The following is a 17695-nucleotide window of genomic DNA, read 5'->3' on the forward strand; positions in this document are numbered from 1 at the left end:
CCGATAAATAGACAGAAGTGGAAGTGCAGGAAATCCACTTTAGCCTGAAGCAGTAGATAGCAATGAAAAGTCCCAGAAGTTAGTAATTTGGCATCATGAACAAGGTTTCCTGAAGATTGTCCGGAAATTAGATTTGTCCAGTCGTGTTTAAAACTTTAGGAACACTCCATCCAAAACGCACTCTAAGAATAAAGTAGATCTATAACCGCATGATAAAAATATGCTGAGCTTTGTCAATATTGACTCAAAATGTGTATTTGGGTAGCAGAGCCATTGACCTGTAATGTGTTCTCTGTAACCTCTTTGTCAGGGAGCCAGTGTTTTTGTTCCCCACACAGGAGGACAGTCATCAGCTGTGATTACAGTAATCTCCCTGGCTGTGGGTCAAAGGGGACAACAGGTTAAATCTGGGGTGGGACACTTTTGTTGAACAAAACGAGGAAGAATTTTAGCCCCATCTTGTTTTCTCTCTGACCAGCAAAACAGGAAGCTGGCCGATTACCTGCACTGAGAGTGTGAAGCCATTATTTAAAACATACTGCTCTCTTAAGAATAAAGCCCAGTTCAAGAGTCTCTATTTTATCTTTTAAGTTAATGTTGCAAGAGTATGTGCTTTTAATTGAAACCAATCTCAAACATGCTTCTTCTCTTTAACTCATCTACAGTGGTGTACGTGGTGCGGACTTCCCTATAATCTAAAATCAATTGTGTTATATAGGACAACAACACGAAGACTGTGCTGTAAAAGGTTATATACAACTATATAAGTCAGTTTAGTGTGTGGGTATTCAGCAAAACTTGCATACAACTGCCTATAAATGTATACAGGGTTTTGTTATGAGCAATTGTGTTTTTTTTTGTGACGTTTTGAGCTATTCTTTACTCAAGATTCAAGATTGTATTTGCCATTCGTACATGCATTGTTAAAGTAAGATAAGATAGTTCTTTATTCGTCCTGCATTGGGGAAATTTACATGGTCACAGCATAAACATGCATTTCCACATAATGGCAAAGCACAATATAGAAAGATTTTAACAGAACGACTATAAAAAGTTAAAAAGAATGACCAGAATATATACAGTATGGGCTTGATATTTACGGCATAAACAAGGATCGAACATGAGATATTGTATATCAAGTGCCGAGGAATCTTTGTGCAGGTTTCTTGAGTCAGCAGTATTAAAAAAAAGTGGTATAAACAGAATTAATGAGGGAACAAAATCTGTACACATTAAAAAACACAATTAAATACTAGAACTTACTGTAAAATACAATAAATTAAAGTACCCTAATATGCACTGCAGCATTTATGAGAGTATCTTGCACATTTTATTCCAGTTAATTGATAATTAATTGCATTTGGTCAAGGTTGTTTCCCATTATATGCCTATTTTTAAAATGGCATATGTAAAGATCTGAGTAAATTATATCAGGATTACCCTGTAATATGTCATTTTGTTCAGCCAATAAAGCAGCACTATGACTTATTGGACTATTATTAAGTGCAGATTATTTTTAATTTTTAATACTAGATGAAATATGGTGTTTCATAATGTTTTCAATCATAGAAATTCTGTTAACAAATATTTCTTCCACAATTGCTCTGTTGTGTTTATTTTAAAGCAATATGTTCTGTGTTCCACCGTTAACAGAAGACCTGCAGGTTTAGGACAGTTGCTTAGACATAATAAGACACAAGTCTTTGACTCCAATAAAGTGATTAACTCTTCTCACCCCTTTTTCGTAATAATTATCTCATAATCAAAAAGTAATGAGTGGATTAAATGATAATGCGCTGAGAATTAATTTGTCACATCGCCATGTTGATGTGTCACTAATTATTGTAGAGCACATCGTGTCATTTTCCCATTGCTGTGTCTATGTGTTCTCAGTGTCTCTAAAGTTTCACTTCATGCCAAAAACACACAAAATTGATCAAACCGCTGTTTCTCACACTCATCATCCCTGCGTGTGCACTGATCACTTGAGCGAGCGGTTGGGATTGAAACACGACGGTGAGGAGAGGAGAGGAAAGGAGAGGAGGATGTGAGAACTTCCTCAAACTGTTTGTAGTTTCGCCCTTTAGGACACGGTGGTCGTCACTGGCAGAAATGGAGAAGCTGCTGTTCTGCATTTCATCTGACAAGAAATGACTCATTTACCTGAGCTGTCACGGTTTACAAAGTTATAACACGTAATACCATATAGACCAAGCATGTCAACCGTATTGGTGAAAATCTCGCATTATGATTAGATCACAATACTATATTTTTCAATTCCAGATACCTGTGATTAAATATTTCATGCATTTGGAGATCCCCTGTGATCTGTAAGTTCTAATGCACAAACTAAGGCATAATATTCTTGAAATTGCACTTATCTTTCTCAAGAAGTTTCAGGTTTTGTTCATAATAGGTTTTGTGAAAAGACACCTCATTAAATGTAAAACAAAGGGAAACAATTGGAGTTCTTGTTTATAGGTTATGATGCTATTATTTTAGTGGTACAGCCCACTTGAGATGTGGCCCCCTTAACTAAAATGAGTTTGACACCCCTGATATAGACTAATATAATGTGGACTGAATCACAGTGATAAAGACATATGAGATAAATCATGATGCACTGTATGATAGTGTGTGGGGTTTTTCTCTACACTATAAAAACTATCCTTTCATTCCACTTGTTTTTGCAGTGGAGCTTCTGCACCGAGCGGAAACAATGCTTTTTTTCTGACTCACACAGACATATGAAGCCTTTGTCTGAGACACCTACTGTGTCTGTCACTGCTGTTTGATCACAACGTAAAAGAGGGAAGGGGAGAGGTGTTTTCTCTTCCTCTTCCTCTGCTTTGAAAGAGAAGCAGGAGGAAAACAAACATGCTTTTCTGAAACCTGCAGCAATCATGTCTGCTTTAAAATATCTGTCAGACAGTGAGGATTTAATAGATTTAATATCTAGGCTTATATTCTTCTTTTTTTTAATTTATGTATTTATGATGCAAACACACGGTCCATAAATTCAAAGTTTTATTTGTGTTTAATTTTGCAAAATCATATTTAGCTGACCATCATTACACTGTCATACAATAAAAAAAACAGTAGTTGCCTAAAATTTCCAAATCATGTATTAAAAAAATCTAAACGAACACAATTAAAATAAAATCACAGTTTATTTCTTCAAGCTTTTGTCATATCTGCATTTAAATGTTTCCCACAAATAAACTGATATAATTCACAATTGTTTTGAGAAAATATACATTATCTTTAGCACTATACACTTACATATAACAACTGTTAAAGCAAAGCTCCATATTTGAGTTAAAACAGCAAAATGATTTGTAAAAATAAAAAAAATCTTAATTTTATTTACTAAAAAGCTACAAAATCCTATATTTTCATTTCATTCTCATTGATATGTACATGCAGTATGCTTCACAGCTTTGTATTCCAGTATTTATATTATTTGCTGCATTAACAAACAGGATATGTTTATCTTTCCCTTTAGGCTAAGCTACTCCACCACTACCTCCATCATCAGAGAGTTCCACACCTTCCTCTCTCCTCAGGGAAGTCTTCCTCTCACTATCTCACTACTTTTCTCATTCTTTGCCGTCTTCGTCATCCTGTGTGTCTATAAATTCACTTGTCTGGGAGCGAGACACCATTTCACCTGTTTCCAATCTACTCTGGTTCCCTTCTGCCCAATCGGTCCCTGTCTCATAAAAGCCATCCAACTGCCGTTTACTTTGCTCATTTGGCTCCTGGTGATGATCTTCTAGCTCTGAGTCAGAGTTATAATCATATGACGCTCTGGAGCCTGCTTCGTGGTGGTACATCTGCTCAGCTAGTTCTAAATCAGATTCATAAGAAGCTTCTGTACGCGAGAGGTGAACCTGATCACCTTGGGGATCGTCAGAGTGTCCTTCTTCTTCTGCTGCTTCCGTGTCATCATCTAAACTTCGCTGGTACGCCTGCTTGTGTTGCTTGTCTGGCCTCAGTTCATCAGGAGCTACTTGTACTCGCTCCTCTGGCTTCGAGTTGTATTGGGCATTGCCTGCAGGCTCATGTTGGTCCTCCTCAGGGCTGTACTGGCTCCTCCTGTACAAACTGTCTTCATCCTCCTCCTGACATGAGCTCCCAGGGACGCTTTCCCCATCAGACTGGGCGAGACAGAGGCTGGGCAGGCCTGGAGTCTTCTGTGAAAGATCAAATGGCTCCTCTTGGCCGAAGCGTGTGAGGAGGCCCATTGGGGTATTCAGGCAGAATCTCCCTCTCCGCCTAAACACTGAAACAAGTGAAGAAAAGCAATGACATCAGGCCAATTTTAAACACGAATGCACATACTTTTAACGGAAGGATCCCTACATCTTTCGTCCAGCCCCCTGTCCATGACGCCGTGTTTGACCTTCATGTGTCTGGTGAGGTTACCCTTCAGCGTGAACTTGCTCGGGCAGTAGAGGCATTTGAAGGGTTTGCTGTCTGAGTGGAGATGCATGTGGCCCATTAAATTATGCATTCTGTTGAACTCCTTCCCGCAGAGCTGAAAGACAAGTAGTCGTTATTTTTAATGACTTTCACGGAAATGCAAAAAGATAGTTCTATGCATACTGTATGTAAAATGTCGGCCAATTATGACACCAGAAAGTACATAAGCATGTTTTCTGTAAATATGTGAGCTAGTTCAGAGTAAAAGGAAGAATCATGTCAATTATTGAATTTCCATAAATTATTAACATATTATAAACATAAGCTCAATTTACAACACCAACTTAGTGAGTTACTTACCCAGTTACCCTATAATCAAACAATAAGCATACATACTGTATATCTTTTTATTTTTCCACGTCCCTTTTCTCAGAATAGACGTAATCATGAATGAATGTGAAAGGCATTCAGATATACATAGACACACGCATACCCTCCCTCTCTCTTTGTTTTCCTCTTTTCCTCTTTGTCTACCCCCCCACCCCCCTTTCTCTCTCTCTCTCACTCCCTCTCATACAAGTAGCACAGAAGGAGAGAGAGAGAGAGAGGGAGAGAGGAAGCAACATGGAGACAGAGCAAGGAGGAGAACAGGGAAGGGCAACTCCTGTGCTGTCCTTCCTCTGCATTCTTTTTTATTAGGGTGGTCCTTTCCTTCAGGAGGAGAGAGGGACTGTAAACTGTCCAAGAGGACCGTGAGAAAACAGGAAGCTCCCCCCCCCCCCCCAACAGCAGAGAAAGCGAGATGAAATCTATTTGCGGGCCCAGTTCTCTAGAGAGGCTGGGGGACCATTGTTAGAGAGGCAGTTTGTGCGGCGATATCCTTCCTATGGACAAGGAGGCTCCCACTGCCAAAAGCCTCTCTGCTATCTGGTCATCATCTCAGTCCTCAAACCAAACTCCAAGGTCAAAACAAACTCTCTAGAAAAGTGGTGGAATCCTTTAATAGCAGCAGTTACAACTAAATATTTCCTAACTGTGATTGGAAATACAATTTGCTTAATGATAATAGTGATGGCAACACACATGAAACACATTACGATATGCATGTATCGATATCTGACCAATCCTTCCACCTTCATTTCCTCCCTATGATGACTTTCTTGCCTTATACATTAATTGTTCTCTACGCAGTCTTGAACTATTCCTTGAATCAGTGTGGGGGGGGGGGAGAAACTGAAAGCTGCACAAAGAAAAGAGCCACATCTGCCATGTTGCATTCCACTAACCTTGCATTTATAGGGCTTGATGTCTGAGTGGACAATCATATGAGCCTTGAGCGTCTGTTTCTGGACAAAGCTTTTGAAGCACATGTGACACTGGTAGGCCCGTATGTTGGTGTGGATGAGGACGTGGCGCTTCATGTTGGCTAACAGAGTGAACTCACGACCGCAGATGCGACACTTGTGCTCTTTCACACCCTGAAAAACAAGAGAATGTGGAGGTTTAGGCACGGGTAATACTGTGTGGCCTTGCCTGACCTCTTAATTGTACAGCGATCTTCATTTTTAAGGTCTGTATCTTTTAATCCTATTAAGTTTTTTCCCCCAGAAATTAAATATGTCTGGCCTGTAATTGTCCACAGTTTATTGGAGCGTATCCATCCAATGCTAGGCTTTTGTTGATACAGTAACGACATGGGACACATTAATATATCAACCAGGTATTTTTCTCGACCCATAAAGATTCTAGAGGGGAAATAAAGGAATGTCAAGGTGTTGTTAAGGGGTTAAAATAGCAAGGATTTAAGGGGAAATTGCTTTAAAACAGCTGCCAAAACAACCTGTTAGACTGGCGCCCAAACTCTCTCAGCCAACTTTACAATCGAAAAAAGTAAACAAGAAATAATGAGCTTGTCTTAACGTGACAGCTAAATTGATGCCAAAGTCCATGCTTTTGCTTCCAGTCCCTGTCAAACAGCATAGTAAAAAATGTTGTGTCTTTTGTCTTCGGTCTCCTAATTAAACCTACTTTGTGAGTTAGCGTGTGCTGTTTCAGGTGGTGCGACTGGATGAACTCCATCCCGCACTCACTGCAGATGTATGGTCTGATGTCTTTGTGTTTCATCATGTGGTTCTGAAGCTGACTCGGGTACTGGAAAGTCTTCTGGCACTCCGCACACCTGTAGGAACAAGAGGTATAACCTTCCTCTGCAACCAAACAGCAAACTGACATTTTTTTTTTAAAGCAATAGTTTAAAATTTTGGCCGCTGCATTTCCTCTCGTTTTAATTTTTAAATTCCAGTAACCAGTTGAAGTTTTACATTGTTTTGTAGATTAAACTCATATATATTTAAACTTTCATCAGATGGAAATTCATCTTTTCAAGCTGGGAGACATTACATGTGTAACTTGTAGCTTCACAGTTTAAACACTTTGGACTTTGACTGGTGTTGTTAGGCAGATTTTGTTACTGTTGGACTGAAACCAGGCGACATGTTTTCCAGTTTTTGTGCTAAGCCAAGTTAAACGAGGTGCTGGCTCCGGCATCACAATATGACAGTAGCATCTTTTCATCTAATTCTTCTCAAGAAAATAAATGATTTCAAATTATTTAATCAACTCAGTCTCCAGGATCACATGTTATCATTATGTATTTTGCAAACCACGGATGCATGTGAGCTCTCGCCTATTATGTGTCTCGAGAATGTGAGGGTGTCGGTGGAAATGAAGATTGGAGGGTGATAATAATATTTTCCTGGTTTTGAATGTGGATATGTTCAAGGACTTAAATCACCTTTTTTGGTCTAGGCCAGAAATCTCAAACTCACAGCCTGCGGGCCACATGTGGCCCCTCTATCCATATCTATCCACTTATTATCACGTTATTTCTGTAGTTTATTATTACTGGATTACTTTTGCATCATAGCTATTTACCGTTCCATATTGGAAAAAAACACTTTTATTTTGAGATTATGTGAAATATCATCATAAATATTATTTCATTGTCTTTTTTTGAAAAAGTTTGAGCTTTTTTTCCACTTGACCGACCTCTACCTAACAAACTAGACACTCAGTGGCCCCCAGTTCATCTGAGTTTGAGTCACATGCAAACATTGTATTCTGTACATGAGGTACACATTTTCTGCAAAAAAAGTTGTAACACTAAAATTTGTATATATACAGTATATATAATGGAAAGGGCCGTTTTTCTGCTCACCTGTACAGCGTGGGACCACGATGGGCAGTCAGGTGCCTTTTCAGCTGCGCGAGTGTGGGAAAGTCCAGACCACACTCCACACACACATTCTCCTGGCCTTTTTCATGCTTCAGCTCATGGGCCCTGAGCTCACTGGGGTAAGCAAAGCCTCGACCACACACACCACAGCTGGAGGCGCAAAAAAAAACCGAGTTTGAACGAGATGGAAACAAACAAAGCACTGATGATAAAGAGCACACCACACCTGCTGTGGTCATTCACCTGTATGGCTTCACATCACTGTGCTGCATCATGTGCCTCTTGAGGTGGCTGGTCTGGGTGAAAGCCTTGTGGCAAACCTGGCACTTGTGGGGTCTCATGCCCTGGTGAGTGAGCAGGTGCGTGTGCAGGTGACTCAGCTGCTTGAAAAGTTTGCCACACAGGTGGCATCCATGTGGCTTGATGCCATTGTGGCCCAGGATGTGCGTGACCAGGTTGTACTTGGAAGTGTAGGACTTGTCACACATGCGACACTTCCACCGCTTCTGGTCACCTCCGACATCAACATAATAGCTGTCATCTACGTGAACGTCAAGCCCAAGCTTCTCAGCATTGCTTGTCCCACCACGGGGAGCTCCGTCACGCATACGGTGAACAGGCCGGAGGTCCTCTCTGGGGTAGAAAGCACCAGGGGTGAGTTGCATGACAGGCCCGGGGAAGAAGAAGGGGTATGGGAGAAGACTGTGGTGGAAAGGGGAGAAGAAAGGAGGGTGGAGAAGGAGAGAAGAGGGAGGCCAAATAGGGGAGGGACTGAGAGGCTCCTGCTTCACTTGCACAGGTAGATTCATAGATCTCTGATGGAGCTGCAGTCTGTTGAGCTCAATCATTCCAGGATGAGGTTTTTGGGATGGGGAAGGAATGGGGTGAAGTGGGAGGGTCAAGGGGATGTGGGAGAGGTCGACCGTCTTCTTAGTGCTGCTTTCATCTGCCTCCTCTGCTCCTCTCTCAGGAGATTCACATCCTTGGGCATCCATCTTGAAAGGCGGTCTTTTGCGTTTTTGGGATCCCTCCTTTTGGGTGAAATCAGGGCTAAGCAATGGAAAGAAATGAGGGGAGCTAAACATGGTGTAGTTTTCCCCAGTGGGTGATATGCTGGGGTATCCGGGAGGGGAGAACTTAGGGGGCTTTATATGAAGGGGAGGTGGACTTAGGTAGAAACTGTGCTGCTCAGATGTTTGTCTCAGATCATCTCTGAGAGAGGAACCCCTTCCTGGAGAGAAATTTTTTCCGTCTGTTTCCATGGTCTCCCTACATTAGAGAAAGTACACAAATGTGTTAACAGTTATGGTGAAATAAATATTTAGGTCCTGTGCATCGAGTGGATCTCCACAGATTTCACATAGTCTGTTTACTAGTGTGATTAGTTTTCCTCAAATGATGCTTACCTTAAGAAGAAAGAAAGAATAACACAGACATATCATCAGAATAAAGAACTTAAAGAACTGAATTTTCCATTAAAATTGCTCCATAACTGATGCATCACTATACCTGTGCCTTCAAAGAAAAATGTTAGTGGTTTGGTGATGAGATGAGATGAATATACATATTATTTGTACTGTATGTGTGTATTTGTTGTTAATCTTGGCATTGACTCATCATATGTCTCTATGTAAAATACTAATGTATGGAGTTATAGCTGCAAAACAAGTGTAGCAGGGTAAACATTTCCACCTGAAAATAGCAGGTTGAAAAAGAAAGCAGCTTAAAATAGAAGTAGCTGAACATCATATGACTTCCTGGACAACTTTTTTTAACCACCAACAGACACAGAATTGACAAAAGTACATGCATTGTGTCTGTAACTGGTCTCTATTCATCATATGAAACTGTCCCAGTGAAGGTTCCTTTGGAACAAATCATAACCGGACGCACATACAGTCGAATGATGTCGACACCCACACCTTTCAGTGGTCAACCTGAAACCTTTCACTTCCCCCTTTCTCACAGGTCTCCTTCTCTCCTGAAATTAGGAAGTTACCTGCTCGCCTCTACCTACCGCATATGTTTTGGGGTTTTTTTGCTTCTCCATCTCTTTTTTTATTCTGTGCTCTGTTCATCTTTTGCTGTTCATCATTCTGCACTGAGAGCACAGAGGAACTTCTCCATTTCTCCTCCACTGATGATGTGATGTGATGTGATAGTGTATACTGTGATGGATTCCTGATGTGTGCAGTCTGAGTCTGACTAAATTGCCAATAAGCACAACAAGAACTGTGATGTCTAGATGTCGCAGAGCAATTATTAGAATCTCTGCAGATTGTATATATAGTATGTGTGTGTCCTTATGAGTGGCACAGATGAAAAGATGGTTATACTCAGAAGGGAACTGTTTTACTTCTGCATCATATTTATTTAGTGCAGTTGCGCCTACTTTCTATTCCTGTAAATAAAGCTTCTTATCAGGGAGAAACGGATGTCTGCTTCTCTATGTAATGATACATGTATGATACACATATTTTCATATCTGCAATTGATGAACACGATAGATTTTCCTTTACTTTCATTTCATACCATATACATCAAATTGTATATATATAGAGAGAGCAAAGTATGACTGAAGTGATGGATGACAGGGTTTTAGAAGTATTGTTGTGCTGAAATAAAAACCCTTTTGCTCAAAAAATGTACATATTTTATCAATCTTTTGCATATCAGAGACAGCAATCTGTCTTTCCCTGCATGTGCATAAAAAGTGTAGATGCAAAAGAGAACATCAACAATACAAGCATGTCTCCTTCAGACAGGACGTAAAGGAAACACAGAAATACAAAGGGACATAATATGTAGTGCAGTAGAAGCACAAGGAAAGGAGCTTATGAAAAACAAATAATCATACAGGGGAGCCTTTCAGGGCAGAGGTGCTGATGTAGTGAAACAAGCCCACGCGATGTAGAAGAGTAAAATTTGTATGAAAAACAAATGAATTCACATTTATGTAATTCACACGAGTCATTCGTGTCTTTGGGGCCAATTTGCAGAGACACATTTTGAAAACGTGCTCACAGCAAATCTCTAGGTATCAATAAGTGATTAGAAAAACACACATGGGGACACGAGTTCAATATTTGCATGTGGATTTGTTATTGCTAACACACATAAAAACATAGCCACATGCGGAAGCAAGTGCAAATATGTATCACTTTGCATATTTCCAGTGCTTTCCAGCTTGTTTTAAAGAAATCCTTCCCCCTCTCCCTCCGATGATGCACTGTGCAGAGACCCCAGCCCATGTTTGCCACACCGTGCATTCCAAACAATCCATTAAAACCGAAGCCCCTCCTCACCCCAAATGCCAGTCAGTGCCACAAAAGTGCTGGAGGTGTCTGTGAAGTCTGTGTGTGGAACTTACCAGTGTGTGTGTTTTCTGTGATGCTGTGGTGGTGGTGGTGGTGGTGGTGCTCATGCAGCTGCTGCTGTTGTACCTGTACCAGCGTACTCTTCCCTGCTGCTCGCACTGCAACTCTCCTGACAATGAGCCGCCCGTCCACGGATAGCATTTGAAGTGACTTAAGAAAGAGAACAGGAACAATCACTTTGTTCTCATTTTTCAGATGAGTACCTTCGGAGAGAAGGAAGGAAGGGAGGGGAGAGGAAGTCAACAAGCCTAGTGCCTTCCTGAAGAAAAATAAGGAAACACAGATAGACATCTCCATTTCTCCATGAAATGGGGATTTGTGCAGCCTTTGGAAGAACATAGTGCAGGAGAAATCTGTGTTCTTTTTTCATTGATTTTTATTGACTGAATGTGAGGAATTTATGCTCTTGGAGAGCTCAGGAAACTTTTAGGTTAAATATATTATGTCAGGCATTTCAAACAAGATTTGGGGATTGTGCACTTTAGTTGTGCTTATTTCACTTCAAGCATTCGTGTATAGTATAATTACATTTCACAGAAACGTGCTGCAACAAGTAAAACTTCTGGGAAGCCCCCACTGTTCAGTTTGTGATTTATTTCACACTACAGTGAAAAGTGTCATGGTTGTACTTCATTATCACTCATACATGTCTTTTTTTTAATGATTGATGTTAAAAAAAACCTGTTGTGTTGTGTTATGGCTACGTATTTTATGTTATTTTATGAACTCCTGACAGATAATGAAAACTGGACGCATGAACAGATGAAATGTGACACAAAAATCCACTAGATGGCACAAGCACCCCCTGTCTTGGAGACACTTGAGTCTCCAAGACACTTTAAATCTACTGGTCACTTGGAGATATGTTTCATAATCTATGGATGCTCCTCCTCTTTGACACAGAAGTTAGTGAACACTGACAATGTTATCAGCTTGTTTATTATTGAGATGAGGTGGCAGTTGGCGGCTACAGTAATTGAGCTCATATCATTGAATCTGGGAAGCAGTCGTTTATGAGTTGTGGAAAATCATTAGCTGCGTTAATTAGCTCATACATCCAATTAACCTTGGACCCAGACAATGTGGGCATCAATTCCTGTGAGGAATTAAGGACTTTATTAAAACATGGGGAAAACACAGTGGGGTGTGTGTGTGTTTGTGTGTCTGCATCGCGATTAGGCTTGTTTACACTTATTCAATCTGCTACAAATTCTGTGTGCAGCAATGTTTTGAGCCAACATGGCCGCCAAGTAGGCCACAGATCAGAGAAAGACTTCTCATGACCTTTGAAACCTGGTATTTTTTTTTTATTTGCCCATCTTTTTTTTGGAAAAGGATTTTTCACTTTCACTTAATGTGAATCCTGTTTTGAATATGTCAAAGTTTTACCCCATTATATTTAATTTCACTGTATTCTTCTTGACTTTTCTGACTCTCTGTTATCATGATGAACATGCATGGTCATGCAGCACTGAGCCTTTCTCTAATGATGCATGAATAGAAAAATGCAAACCATGCCACACCACTGCCTGGCCTTTTGACCCGACCTGCCCAGTGGTCAGCCTCATCTATCTCCGGAGGTGACAGTAACGGAAAAAACTAACTCATTAAGGATCTCTAAGTGGCTTTTGGGTTTCTGTGTCACTCTCAAAAGAAGCTCTGGAAGTATATAAGACATGCCGTTGGCACCAGGAAACATACGAGAATCATTCAGGAGCATCTGAAACAAGAACTTGAAGTCTTCACTGATTTAAAGTGAGTACATTTTGTTCACAGAGCGTTCATTTTGTTGTCAGTCACAGAAACGAATTAATTTCTCCTGTTTTTTCTTTCAGTCTCTCCGCAGAAATGACTGGAGCCGCTGTATCCGTGTGCCTTCTTTTTCTTGTGTCTCTATGTTCGGCGTGTTACATCTCAAACTGTCCCATTGGTGGGAAGAGGTCCATCATGGATGCACCCCTTCGCAAGGTGAGCTGCTTTCATGGATCGCTAAGATTTAACAATAGTAATTCAATAGTAATGGTAAATGGTCTGTACTTAAATGTCACTTTTCCACCTTTTCACTACAGTTCTGCTATTCGCCCATTCACTCACACATTCATACAGCCTAATTATGTGCAGCATCTGTCCTTTCACATAGCTTATCATATCATTTCACACACTGTAGGCACAGCCATTAGGAGCAATTTGGGCTCATGTTTCTTGCTCAGTGATCCACTGGTATGTAGACCAGCAGATCCTGGGATGGGACCATGACTCGCTCTACTACTGATCCATGTCATGTAGTGGAAAAATAGCAGGAAATGTTTGTTAGAGCAACAGAGGAGAGACATTTTATTACATTCAAGACATAAAAGAGTCTGAATCATCAGGGGTTGGTAAATGTGTGGCTAATTTTAAGCAGTAGAACTATTATGTTATAGCTAAATTCATGATAATATATGACTACACGTCGTATTAAAATGTTGTTGCTTTATGTTTTATAAAAAAATAAATCTTCAAAGTAACATAAATTGTTTATAGGCATCGATGGAGCGCTCTTGATTTGTGTTAGTGCCAGTAATTATACCGTTAAATCAATGTATGGTTGAGTAACTCATAACTGAAGTTGAACAAACAGCCGTAGAAAGCTCATTTCCCATGTGAGCTTGTGATATAATAAACCAAAACAAAAAAAAAATGTGATGCCTTCATGCATTTAACTGGGGCGGTTTCCTTCCCCAGTGCATGTCCTGTGGCCCAGGAGACAGGGGCCGCTGCTTCGGCCCCGGTATCTGCTGCGGTGAGGGCCTGGGCTGCCTGCTGGGCTCCCCAGAAACAGCTCACTGTGTGGAGGAGAACTACCTGCTGACCCCCTGCCAGGCAGGAGGGAGACCATGTGGATCTGAGGGAGGACGTTGTGCAGCTGCAGGTCTCTGCTGTGATGCAGGTCAGCAAATCTTGTTTTATAGTTGTATGGTGCAGTGTTTATCAATCCTGGTCCTCGGGGACCCGTGCACTGCATGCTTTGTTAAGCTTTTCATTTTTATTAAAAACCTTTTTAGTTATCGTTACCAGTCAGATGTTAGACAGGGATCAGGGCAAATTCGCTTGAGGATAACACACAAAATGTCTGTGGAAGTAGGCCTTTGGTTTAATTGCCAGGACTAAATAATAATGCATGTGAATTTCTCTGTGAGATGAATAAAGTATCTATCTATCTATCTATCATCTATCTATCTAATTTTGAACTCTTTTTATTGGCCTTTGATATTTGAATGGGGTGAAAAGAAGAATATTTTCCCTCAGACATATAAAAACGTAGAATAACGTTAAAATACTCCATACAGTATCAGGATTGTCAGGATTTTACTCATTCCTGCAGAGTATTTGAGTGAATGCTCAGCACATTAGATTACTTTGATTAAGCTAAATCTGTCACATCATCACATCATAAGAATATCATATCTGAGCTTTACTTCAGTTACAAAGTTATTTTTTTACTGGCAATTGATTCTAATTTCAGTCACAGTGAACTGACATTTGCAACATGTTGTAAACTAATAACCGCTCCTTGTCTTTAACCCTTTAACCACAGAGGGTTGTGCCACCGACCAGTCCTGTGACGAGGAAGGAGATGATTTCGAAGGTACTGACTCCAGTGACATCATCCTAAGGCTGCTGCACCTGGCCGGTCACGCCTCTCCTCATCAAATCCACAAGTGAGCTGTTTCTGACGCAGGCCCCAGGAAACTATCCCAGATGTTGAGCTGAAATTGGACTAGTTGTAGTTCAAATCTTTGTATTTCTATGTTTGTCATCATCACTCTGAATTTGCTCTATCTGTATTTCTGTAGAGTGCCTTTGTCAATATATTTTTCTGTATGAAAATGGGATGAATATGGACAGCGGTCATCCAGATATCTGCATGTTGAAATAAAGTTTTGAGAGAGTATAAAATCGTGTGTTTTTTATTTTAGAGCATAAAAACCTTTCAAATCCTCCTAAATCCTTTTCCCTTCACCGTGTTTACTACTGTCACTCAGTGTCCAAACACCTTCAGGCGACGTTATCTTTCAGATGTCACCCCACAGTTGCACAATTGCGTAGCTGATTGCTACACAAATGCAACAGATCCACAAATGAGTGTGACTCAGCATCACTGTTGAAAGTTGAAGTTGTCATGTGTGCCGGTAACCTTTGATTCATTTTAGTTTCATGATGCTGATTAAACAGCAACAGCATGATTAAAGAGCAACTTCAACAAAAGAAAATGTTCAAAACAGCCTGAAGTTATCACAGCAAGTCTGAAGACACAGATAGAATATTGACACTGTGCTGTGGACTGAATGATTTCATCATCCTGTATCTCGGTCTGGCTGCTCTTTGAAAGGAGGCTTATCTGAAAATGTCACATCACCAAAGTAAAGTGATAAAATAAAGGCTATAGTTCACACTGTTGAAGTGATAGAATGAACTGTGAGGGTTTTTCTGTGTTACTGCAAACTGCATACATTTATTTATATTTTTTTTGGAATAAAATTCATTAATAATACAAAAAAAAGCTACTTAAAATGCATTTCAAATATGCTTTCATGGATGGTGCACTGTAATCTGTGAAACTTCAGTTCATTTTTTGTGATTAGAGAGATGTAGATTTGTTCAAATGCCTAAGGCAAATACATATATATATATTTCATCTTTTAGACATTCAGCTCTCTGGGATCTTTGAAACATCTTTGAAACTCCTGCTCTTTTTACAACCCTTGCTTACATATTCTTTTCACATGCAAAAGGAAAAAAAAAAAGGGCCTAAAAATGTGCATACAACATAAACACAGAAAGGAAGCGGCGGGATTTGTCAAAGGGAAGGAAAACAGTGGAGAGAAACTGGATAGAAAAGAAGAAATTTAAATCAAACAGGCAAAATTTAAGGGTGGAGGGAAAACAGTGGGGGATGAACTAAAACTGGAGCGCAACATTATGCACTCCAAGCACTCACTGGGGTGCTCGGAGTACAGGATTCATGCAAAGTCATTGACACTGAAAAGAGCAGTGTGTGCGTACTGTGCAGATGTCCAAAAAATGTACTTTCAAGCACAGTTTTACTGTTCCCCCTCTGCACTGAGGGTTACCTAACTTCAGTCTGGTCACTGTACTACTTTGTTATCTCTCCCACTCTGCCCTTATCAGTGCATGCTGCTCATCTGTGAGCAGTCTGTGCAGCGTGAAATGGGCTGGATCTGCCTTGATTTGAGACACCTGTGGTTAATGATTGCCGCGCTGCAGCAGTTTGAGAGTATAAAACAGGCAAATGCCACTTTGGTCTTTACCTTCGCTGTCTGCCAGACTGCCACCATGTCATTCTCTGGAAAGTACCAGCTTGAGTCTCAGGAGAACTTTGAGCCATTCATGAAGGCAATTGGTGAGATATATGGCTTGTGTGCTTCATTTATTTATTGTGGTTGAATAGAAAATGCTGTAATATTTCTCACCGTAAACACTTGCAACTCATTCTTGCATTAAAGTTAAAATGTCCCTGTGTTCGTTAGGTCTCCCTGATGAGCTCATCCAGAAAGGCAAAGATATCAAGAGCATCTCGGAGATTGAGGAGACCGGTGACCACTTCAAGGTGACCGTCACAACTGGCACTAAGGTCCTGGTTAACTCTTTCACCATTGGACAGGAAGCTGATCTGGAGACTCTCACCGGAGAGAAGGTCAAGGTAGGCCAACTTTAGTGATGCGAGACGCCAGGCATGTGATCACAATCTTAAAATAAACGGCACAAATCCCTCGCACACTGAACCAGAACTGCCTGAGATGAACCCTGATTTTGAATTCTAATTTTTGTGTGTGTGCAGTCGGTGGTACATCGTGAGGGCAACAAGCTGAAGGTCTCCCTGAAGGGAATTGACTCTGTCACAGAACTGATAGATGGACACACAATTGTTAATGTGAGTAGACAAACTGAGAGATTTGATTCTGTGGTTTGTCATGACCAGTTTATAACTTAAATTTCTTTTTATTTTCTCTCCAGACGATGACTCTTGGTAACATTGTATACAAGAGGACGAGCAAACGACTGTAAAGATCTGCCCTGGGGATAATAAAAAAAGTTAAAAGCATCTGTCTTTGGGTTTTCTTGACTAAATTGATTGACTCTAGTTGAGGCTGGAAAAGCAATTTTTTTTTTTAATTCATTTTTCCCCTACTGCCTTTTTGTGTGTTATGTGTCTCTAATGTCTTACAGAAGCAGGAATGGCAACTGACCTTGCTGATTAGGTAGACGGCCAGCATGCCATGGTATAAAGTCTCAGAACAGTTTATCTAAAATGCACTTCTGCCATGAGAAGTCTTGGGATGAAAGGGTGCAGCCTTTAGAAAGTGAGAAACTACTTCCAACTGCTTCATAAATTGCCAATAGTAATGGCCACGCGACTCTAAAATCACACTCTGCTTTTTGTACTTTGGAGTTTGAACTAGGCACATTCTAGAGATGGAATGACTGATACTGGTGTTTATGGCTAATGACCGCTGTTTCTACACAAAATGCTACCTGTGCGGAGTAAACGAGAGGTTTTTAAATGTTAAAATGACTCCTGGATACAGCTTTGCTTTGGCAGGAGCTCTGCCGAGTGGCATTTGTCTTAGGCTTTGAGTTTTAAAATTCTTTCTAG

General features: G+C 40.5%; 3 protein-coding genes across 3 annotated transcripts; 2 read left to right on the plus strand and 1 right to left on the minus strand.

Moving 5' to 3' along the window:
• Positions 1–3018: 3018 nt before the first annotated feature.
• Positions 3019–11215, minus strand: znf366 (zinc finger protein 366). The gene is made up of 7 exons (XM_058635259.1): positions 11031–11215; positions 7904–8929; positions 7643–7810; positions 6454–6604; positions 5712–5903; positions 4366–4540; positions 3019–4285 (listed from the first exon to the last, which is right to left on the minus strand). Exons 2-7 carry the CDS (start codon positions 8920–8922, stop codon positions 3600–3602), a joined length of 2391 nt encoding a protein of 796 aa, XP_058491242.1. The 5' UTR covers positions 8923–8929; positions 11031–11215; the 3' UTR covers positions 3019–3599.
• Positions 11216–12691: 1476 nt separating this feature from the next.
• Positions 12692–14970, plus strand: LOC131464099 (isotocin-neurophysin IT 1-like). The gene is made up of 4 exons (XM_058636393.1): positions 12692–12792; positions 12873–13005; positions 13762–13966; positions 14615–14970. The coding sequence occupies exons 2-4, from the start codon at positions 12886–12888 to the stop codon at positions 14740–14742; spliced, it is 453 nt and encodes a 150-aa protein (XP_058492376.1). The 5' UTR covers positions 12692–12792; positions 12873–12885; the 3' UTR covers positions 14743–14970.
• A 1323-nt stretch (positions 14971–16293) lies between these two features.
• Positions 16294–17143, plus strand: LOC131464224 (fatty acid-binding protein, liver-type-like). Its single transcript, XM_058636597.1, has 4 exons — positions 16294–16441; positions 16569–16741; positions 16880–16972; positions 17056–17143. Exons 1-4 carry the CDS (start codon positions 16375–16377, stop codon positions 17104–17106), a joined length of 384 nt encoding a protein of 127 aa, XP_058492580.1. The 5' UTR covers positions 16294–16374; the 3' UTR covers positions 17107–17143.
• The last annotated feature ends 552 nt before the right edge of the window (positions 17144–17695 follow it).

Source organism: Solea solea, chromosome 8 (assembly GCF_958295425.1).
Source record: "Solea solea chromosome 8, fSolSol10.1, whole genome shotgun sequence".
Taxonomy (NCBI): Eukaryota; Metazoa; Chordata; class Actinopteri; order Pleuronectiformes; family Soleidae; genus Solea; species Solea solea.

Excerpts from the sequence above, each read along its gene's own strand:
- znf366 (XM_058635259.1), bottom strand. The coding sequence starts at position 8,922 with ATGGAAACAGACGGAAAAAATTTCTCTCCAGGAAGGGGTTCCTCTCTC. Across the intron at positions 7,811-7,903 it reads AGTGATGTGAAGCCATACAG|CTGTGGTGTGTGTGGTCGAG; the intron begins GTGAATGACCAC and ends TTGCGCCTCCAG. Across the intron at positions 6,605-7,642 it reads CGTGGTCCCACGCTGTACAG|GTGTGCGGAGTGCCAGAAGA; the intron begins GTGAGCAGAAAA and ends TTGTTCCTACAG.
- LOC131464099 (XM_058636393.1), top strand. The coding sequence starts at position 12,886 with ATGACTGGAGCCGCTGTATCCGTGTGCCTTCTTTTTCTTGTGTCTCTA. Across the intron at positions 13,006-13,761 it reads TGGATGCACCCCTTCGCAAG|TGCATGTCCTGTGGCCCAGG; the intron begins GTGAGCTGCTTT and ends TTCCTTCCCCAG. Across the intron at positions 13,967-14,614 it reads AGGTCTCTGCTGTGATGCAG|AGGGTTGTGCCACCGACCAG; the intron begins GTCAGCAAATCT and ends CTTTAACCACAG.
- LOC131464224 (XM_058636597.1), top strand. The coding sequence starts at position 16,375 with ATGTCATTCTCTGGAAAGTACCAGCTTGAGTCTCAGGAGAACTTTGAG. Across the intron at positions 16,442-16,568 it reads GCCATTCATGAAGGCAATTG|GTCTCCCTGATGAGCTCATC; the intron begins GTGAGATATATG and ends TGTGTTCGTTAG. Across the intron at positions 16,742-16,879 it reads TCACCGGAGAGAAGGTCAAG|TCGGTGGTACATCGTGAGGG; the intron begins GTAGGCCAACTT and ends GTGTGTGTGCAG.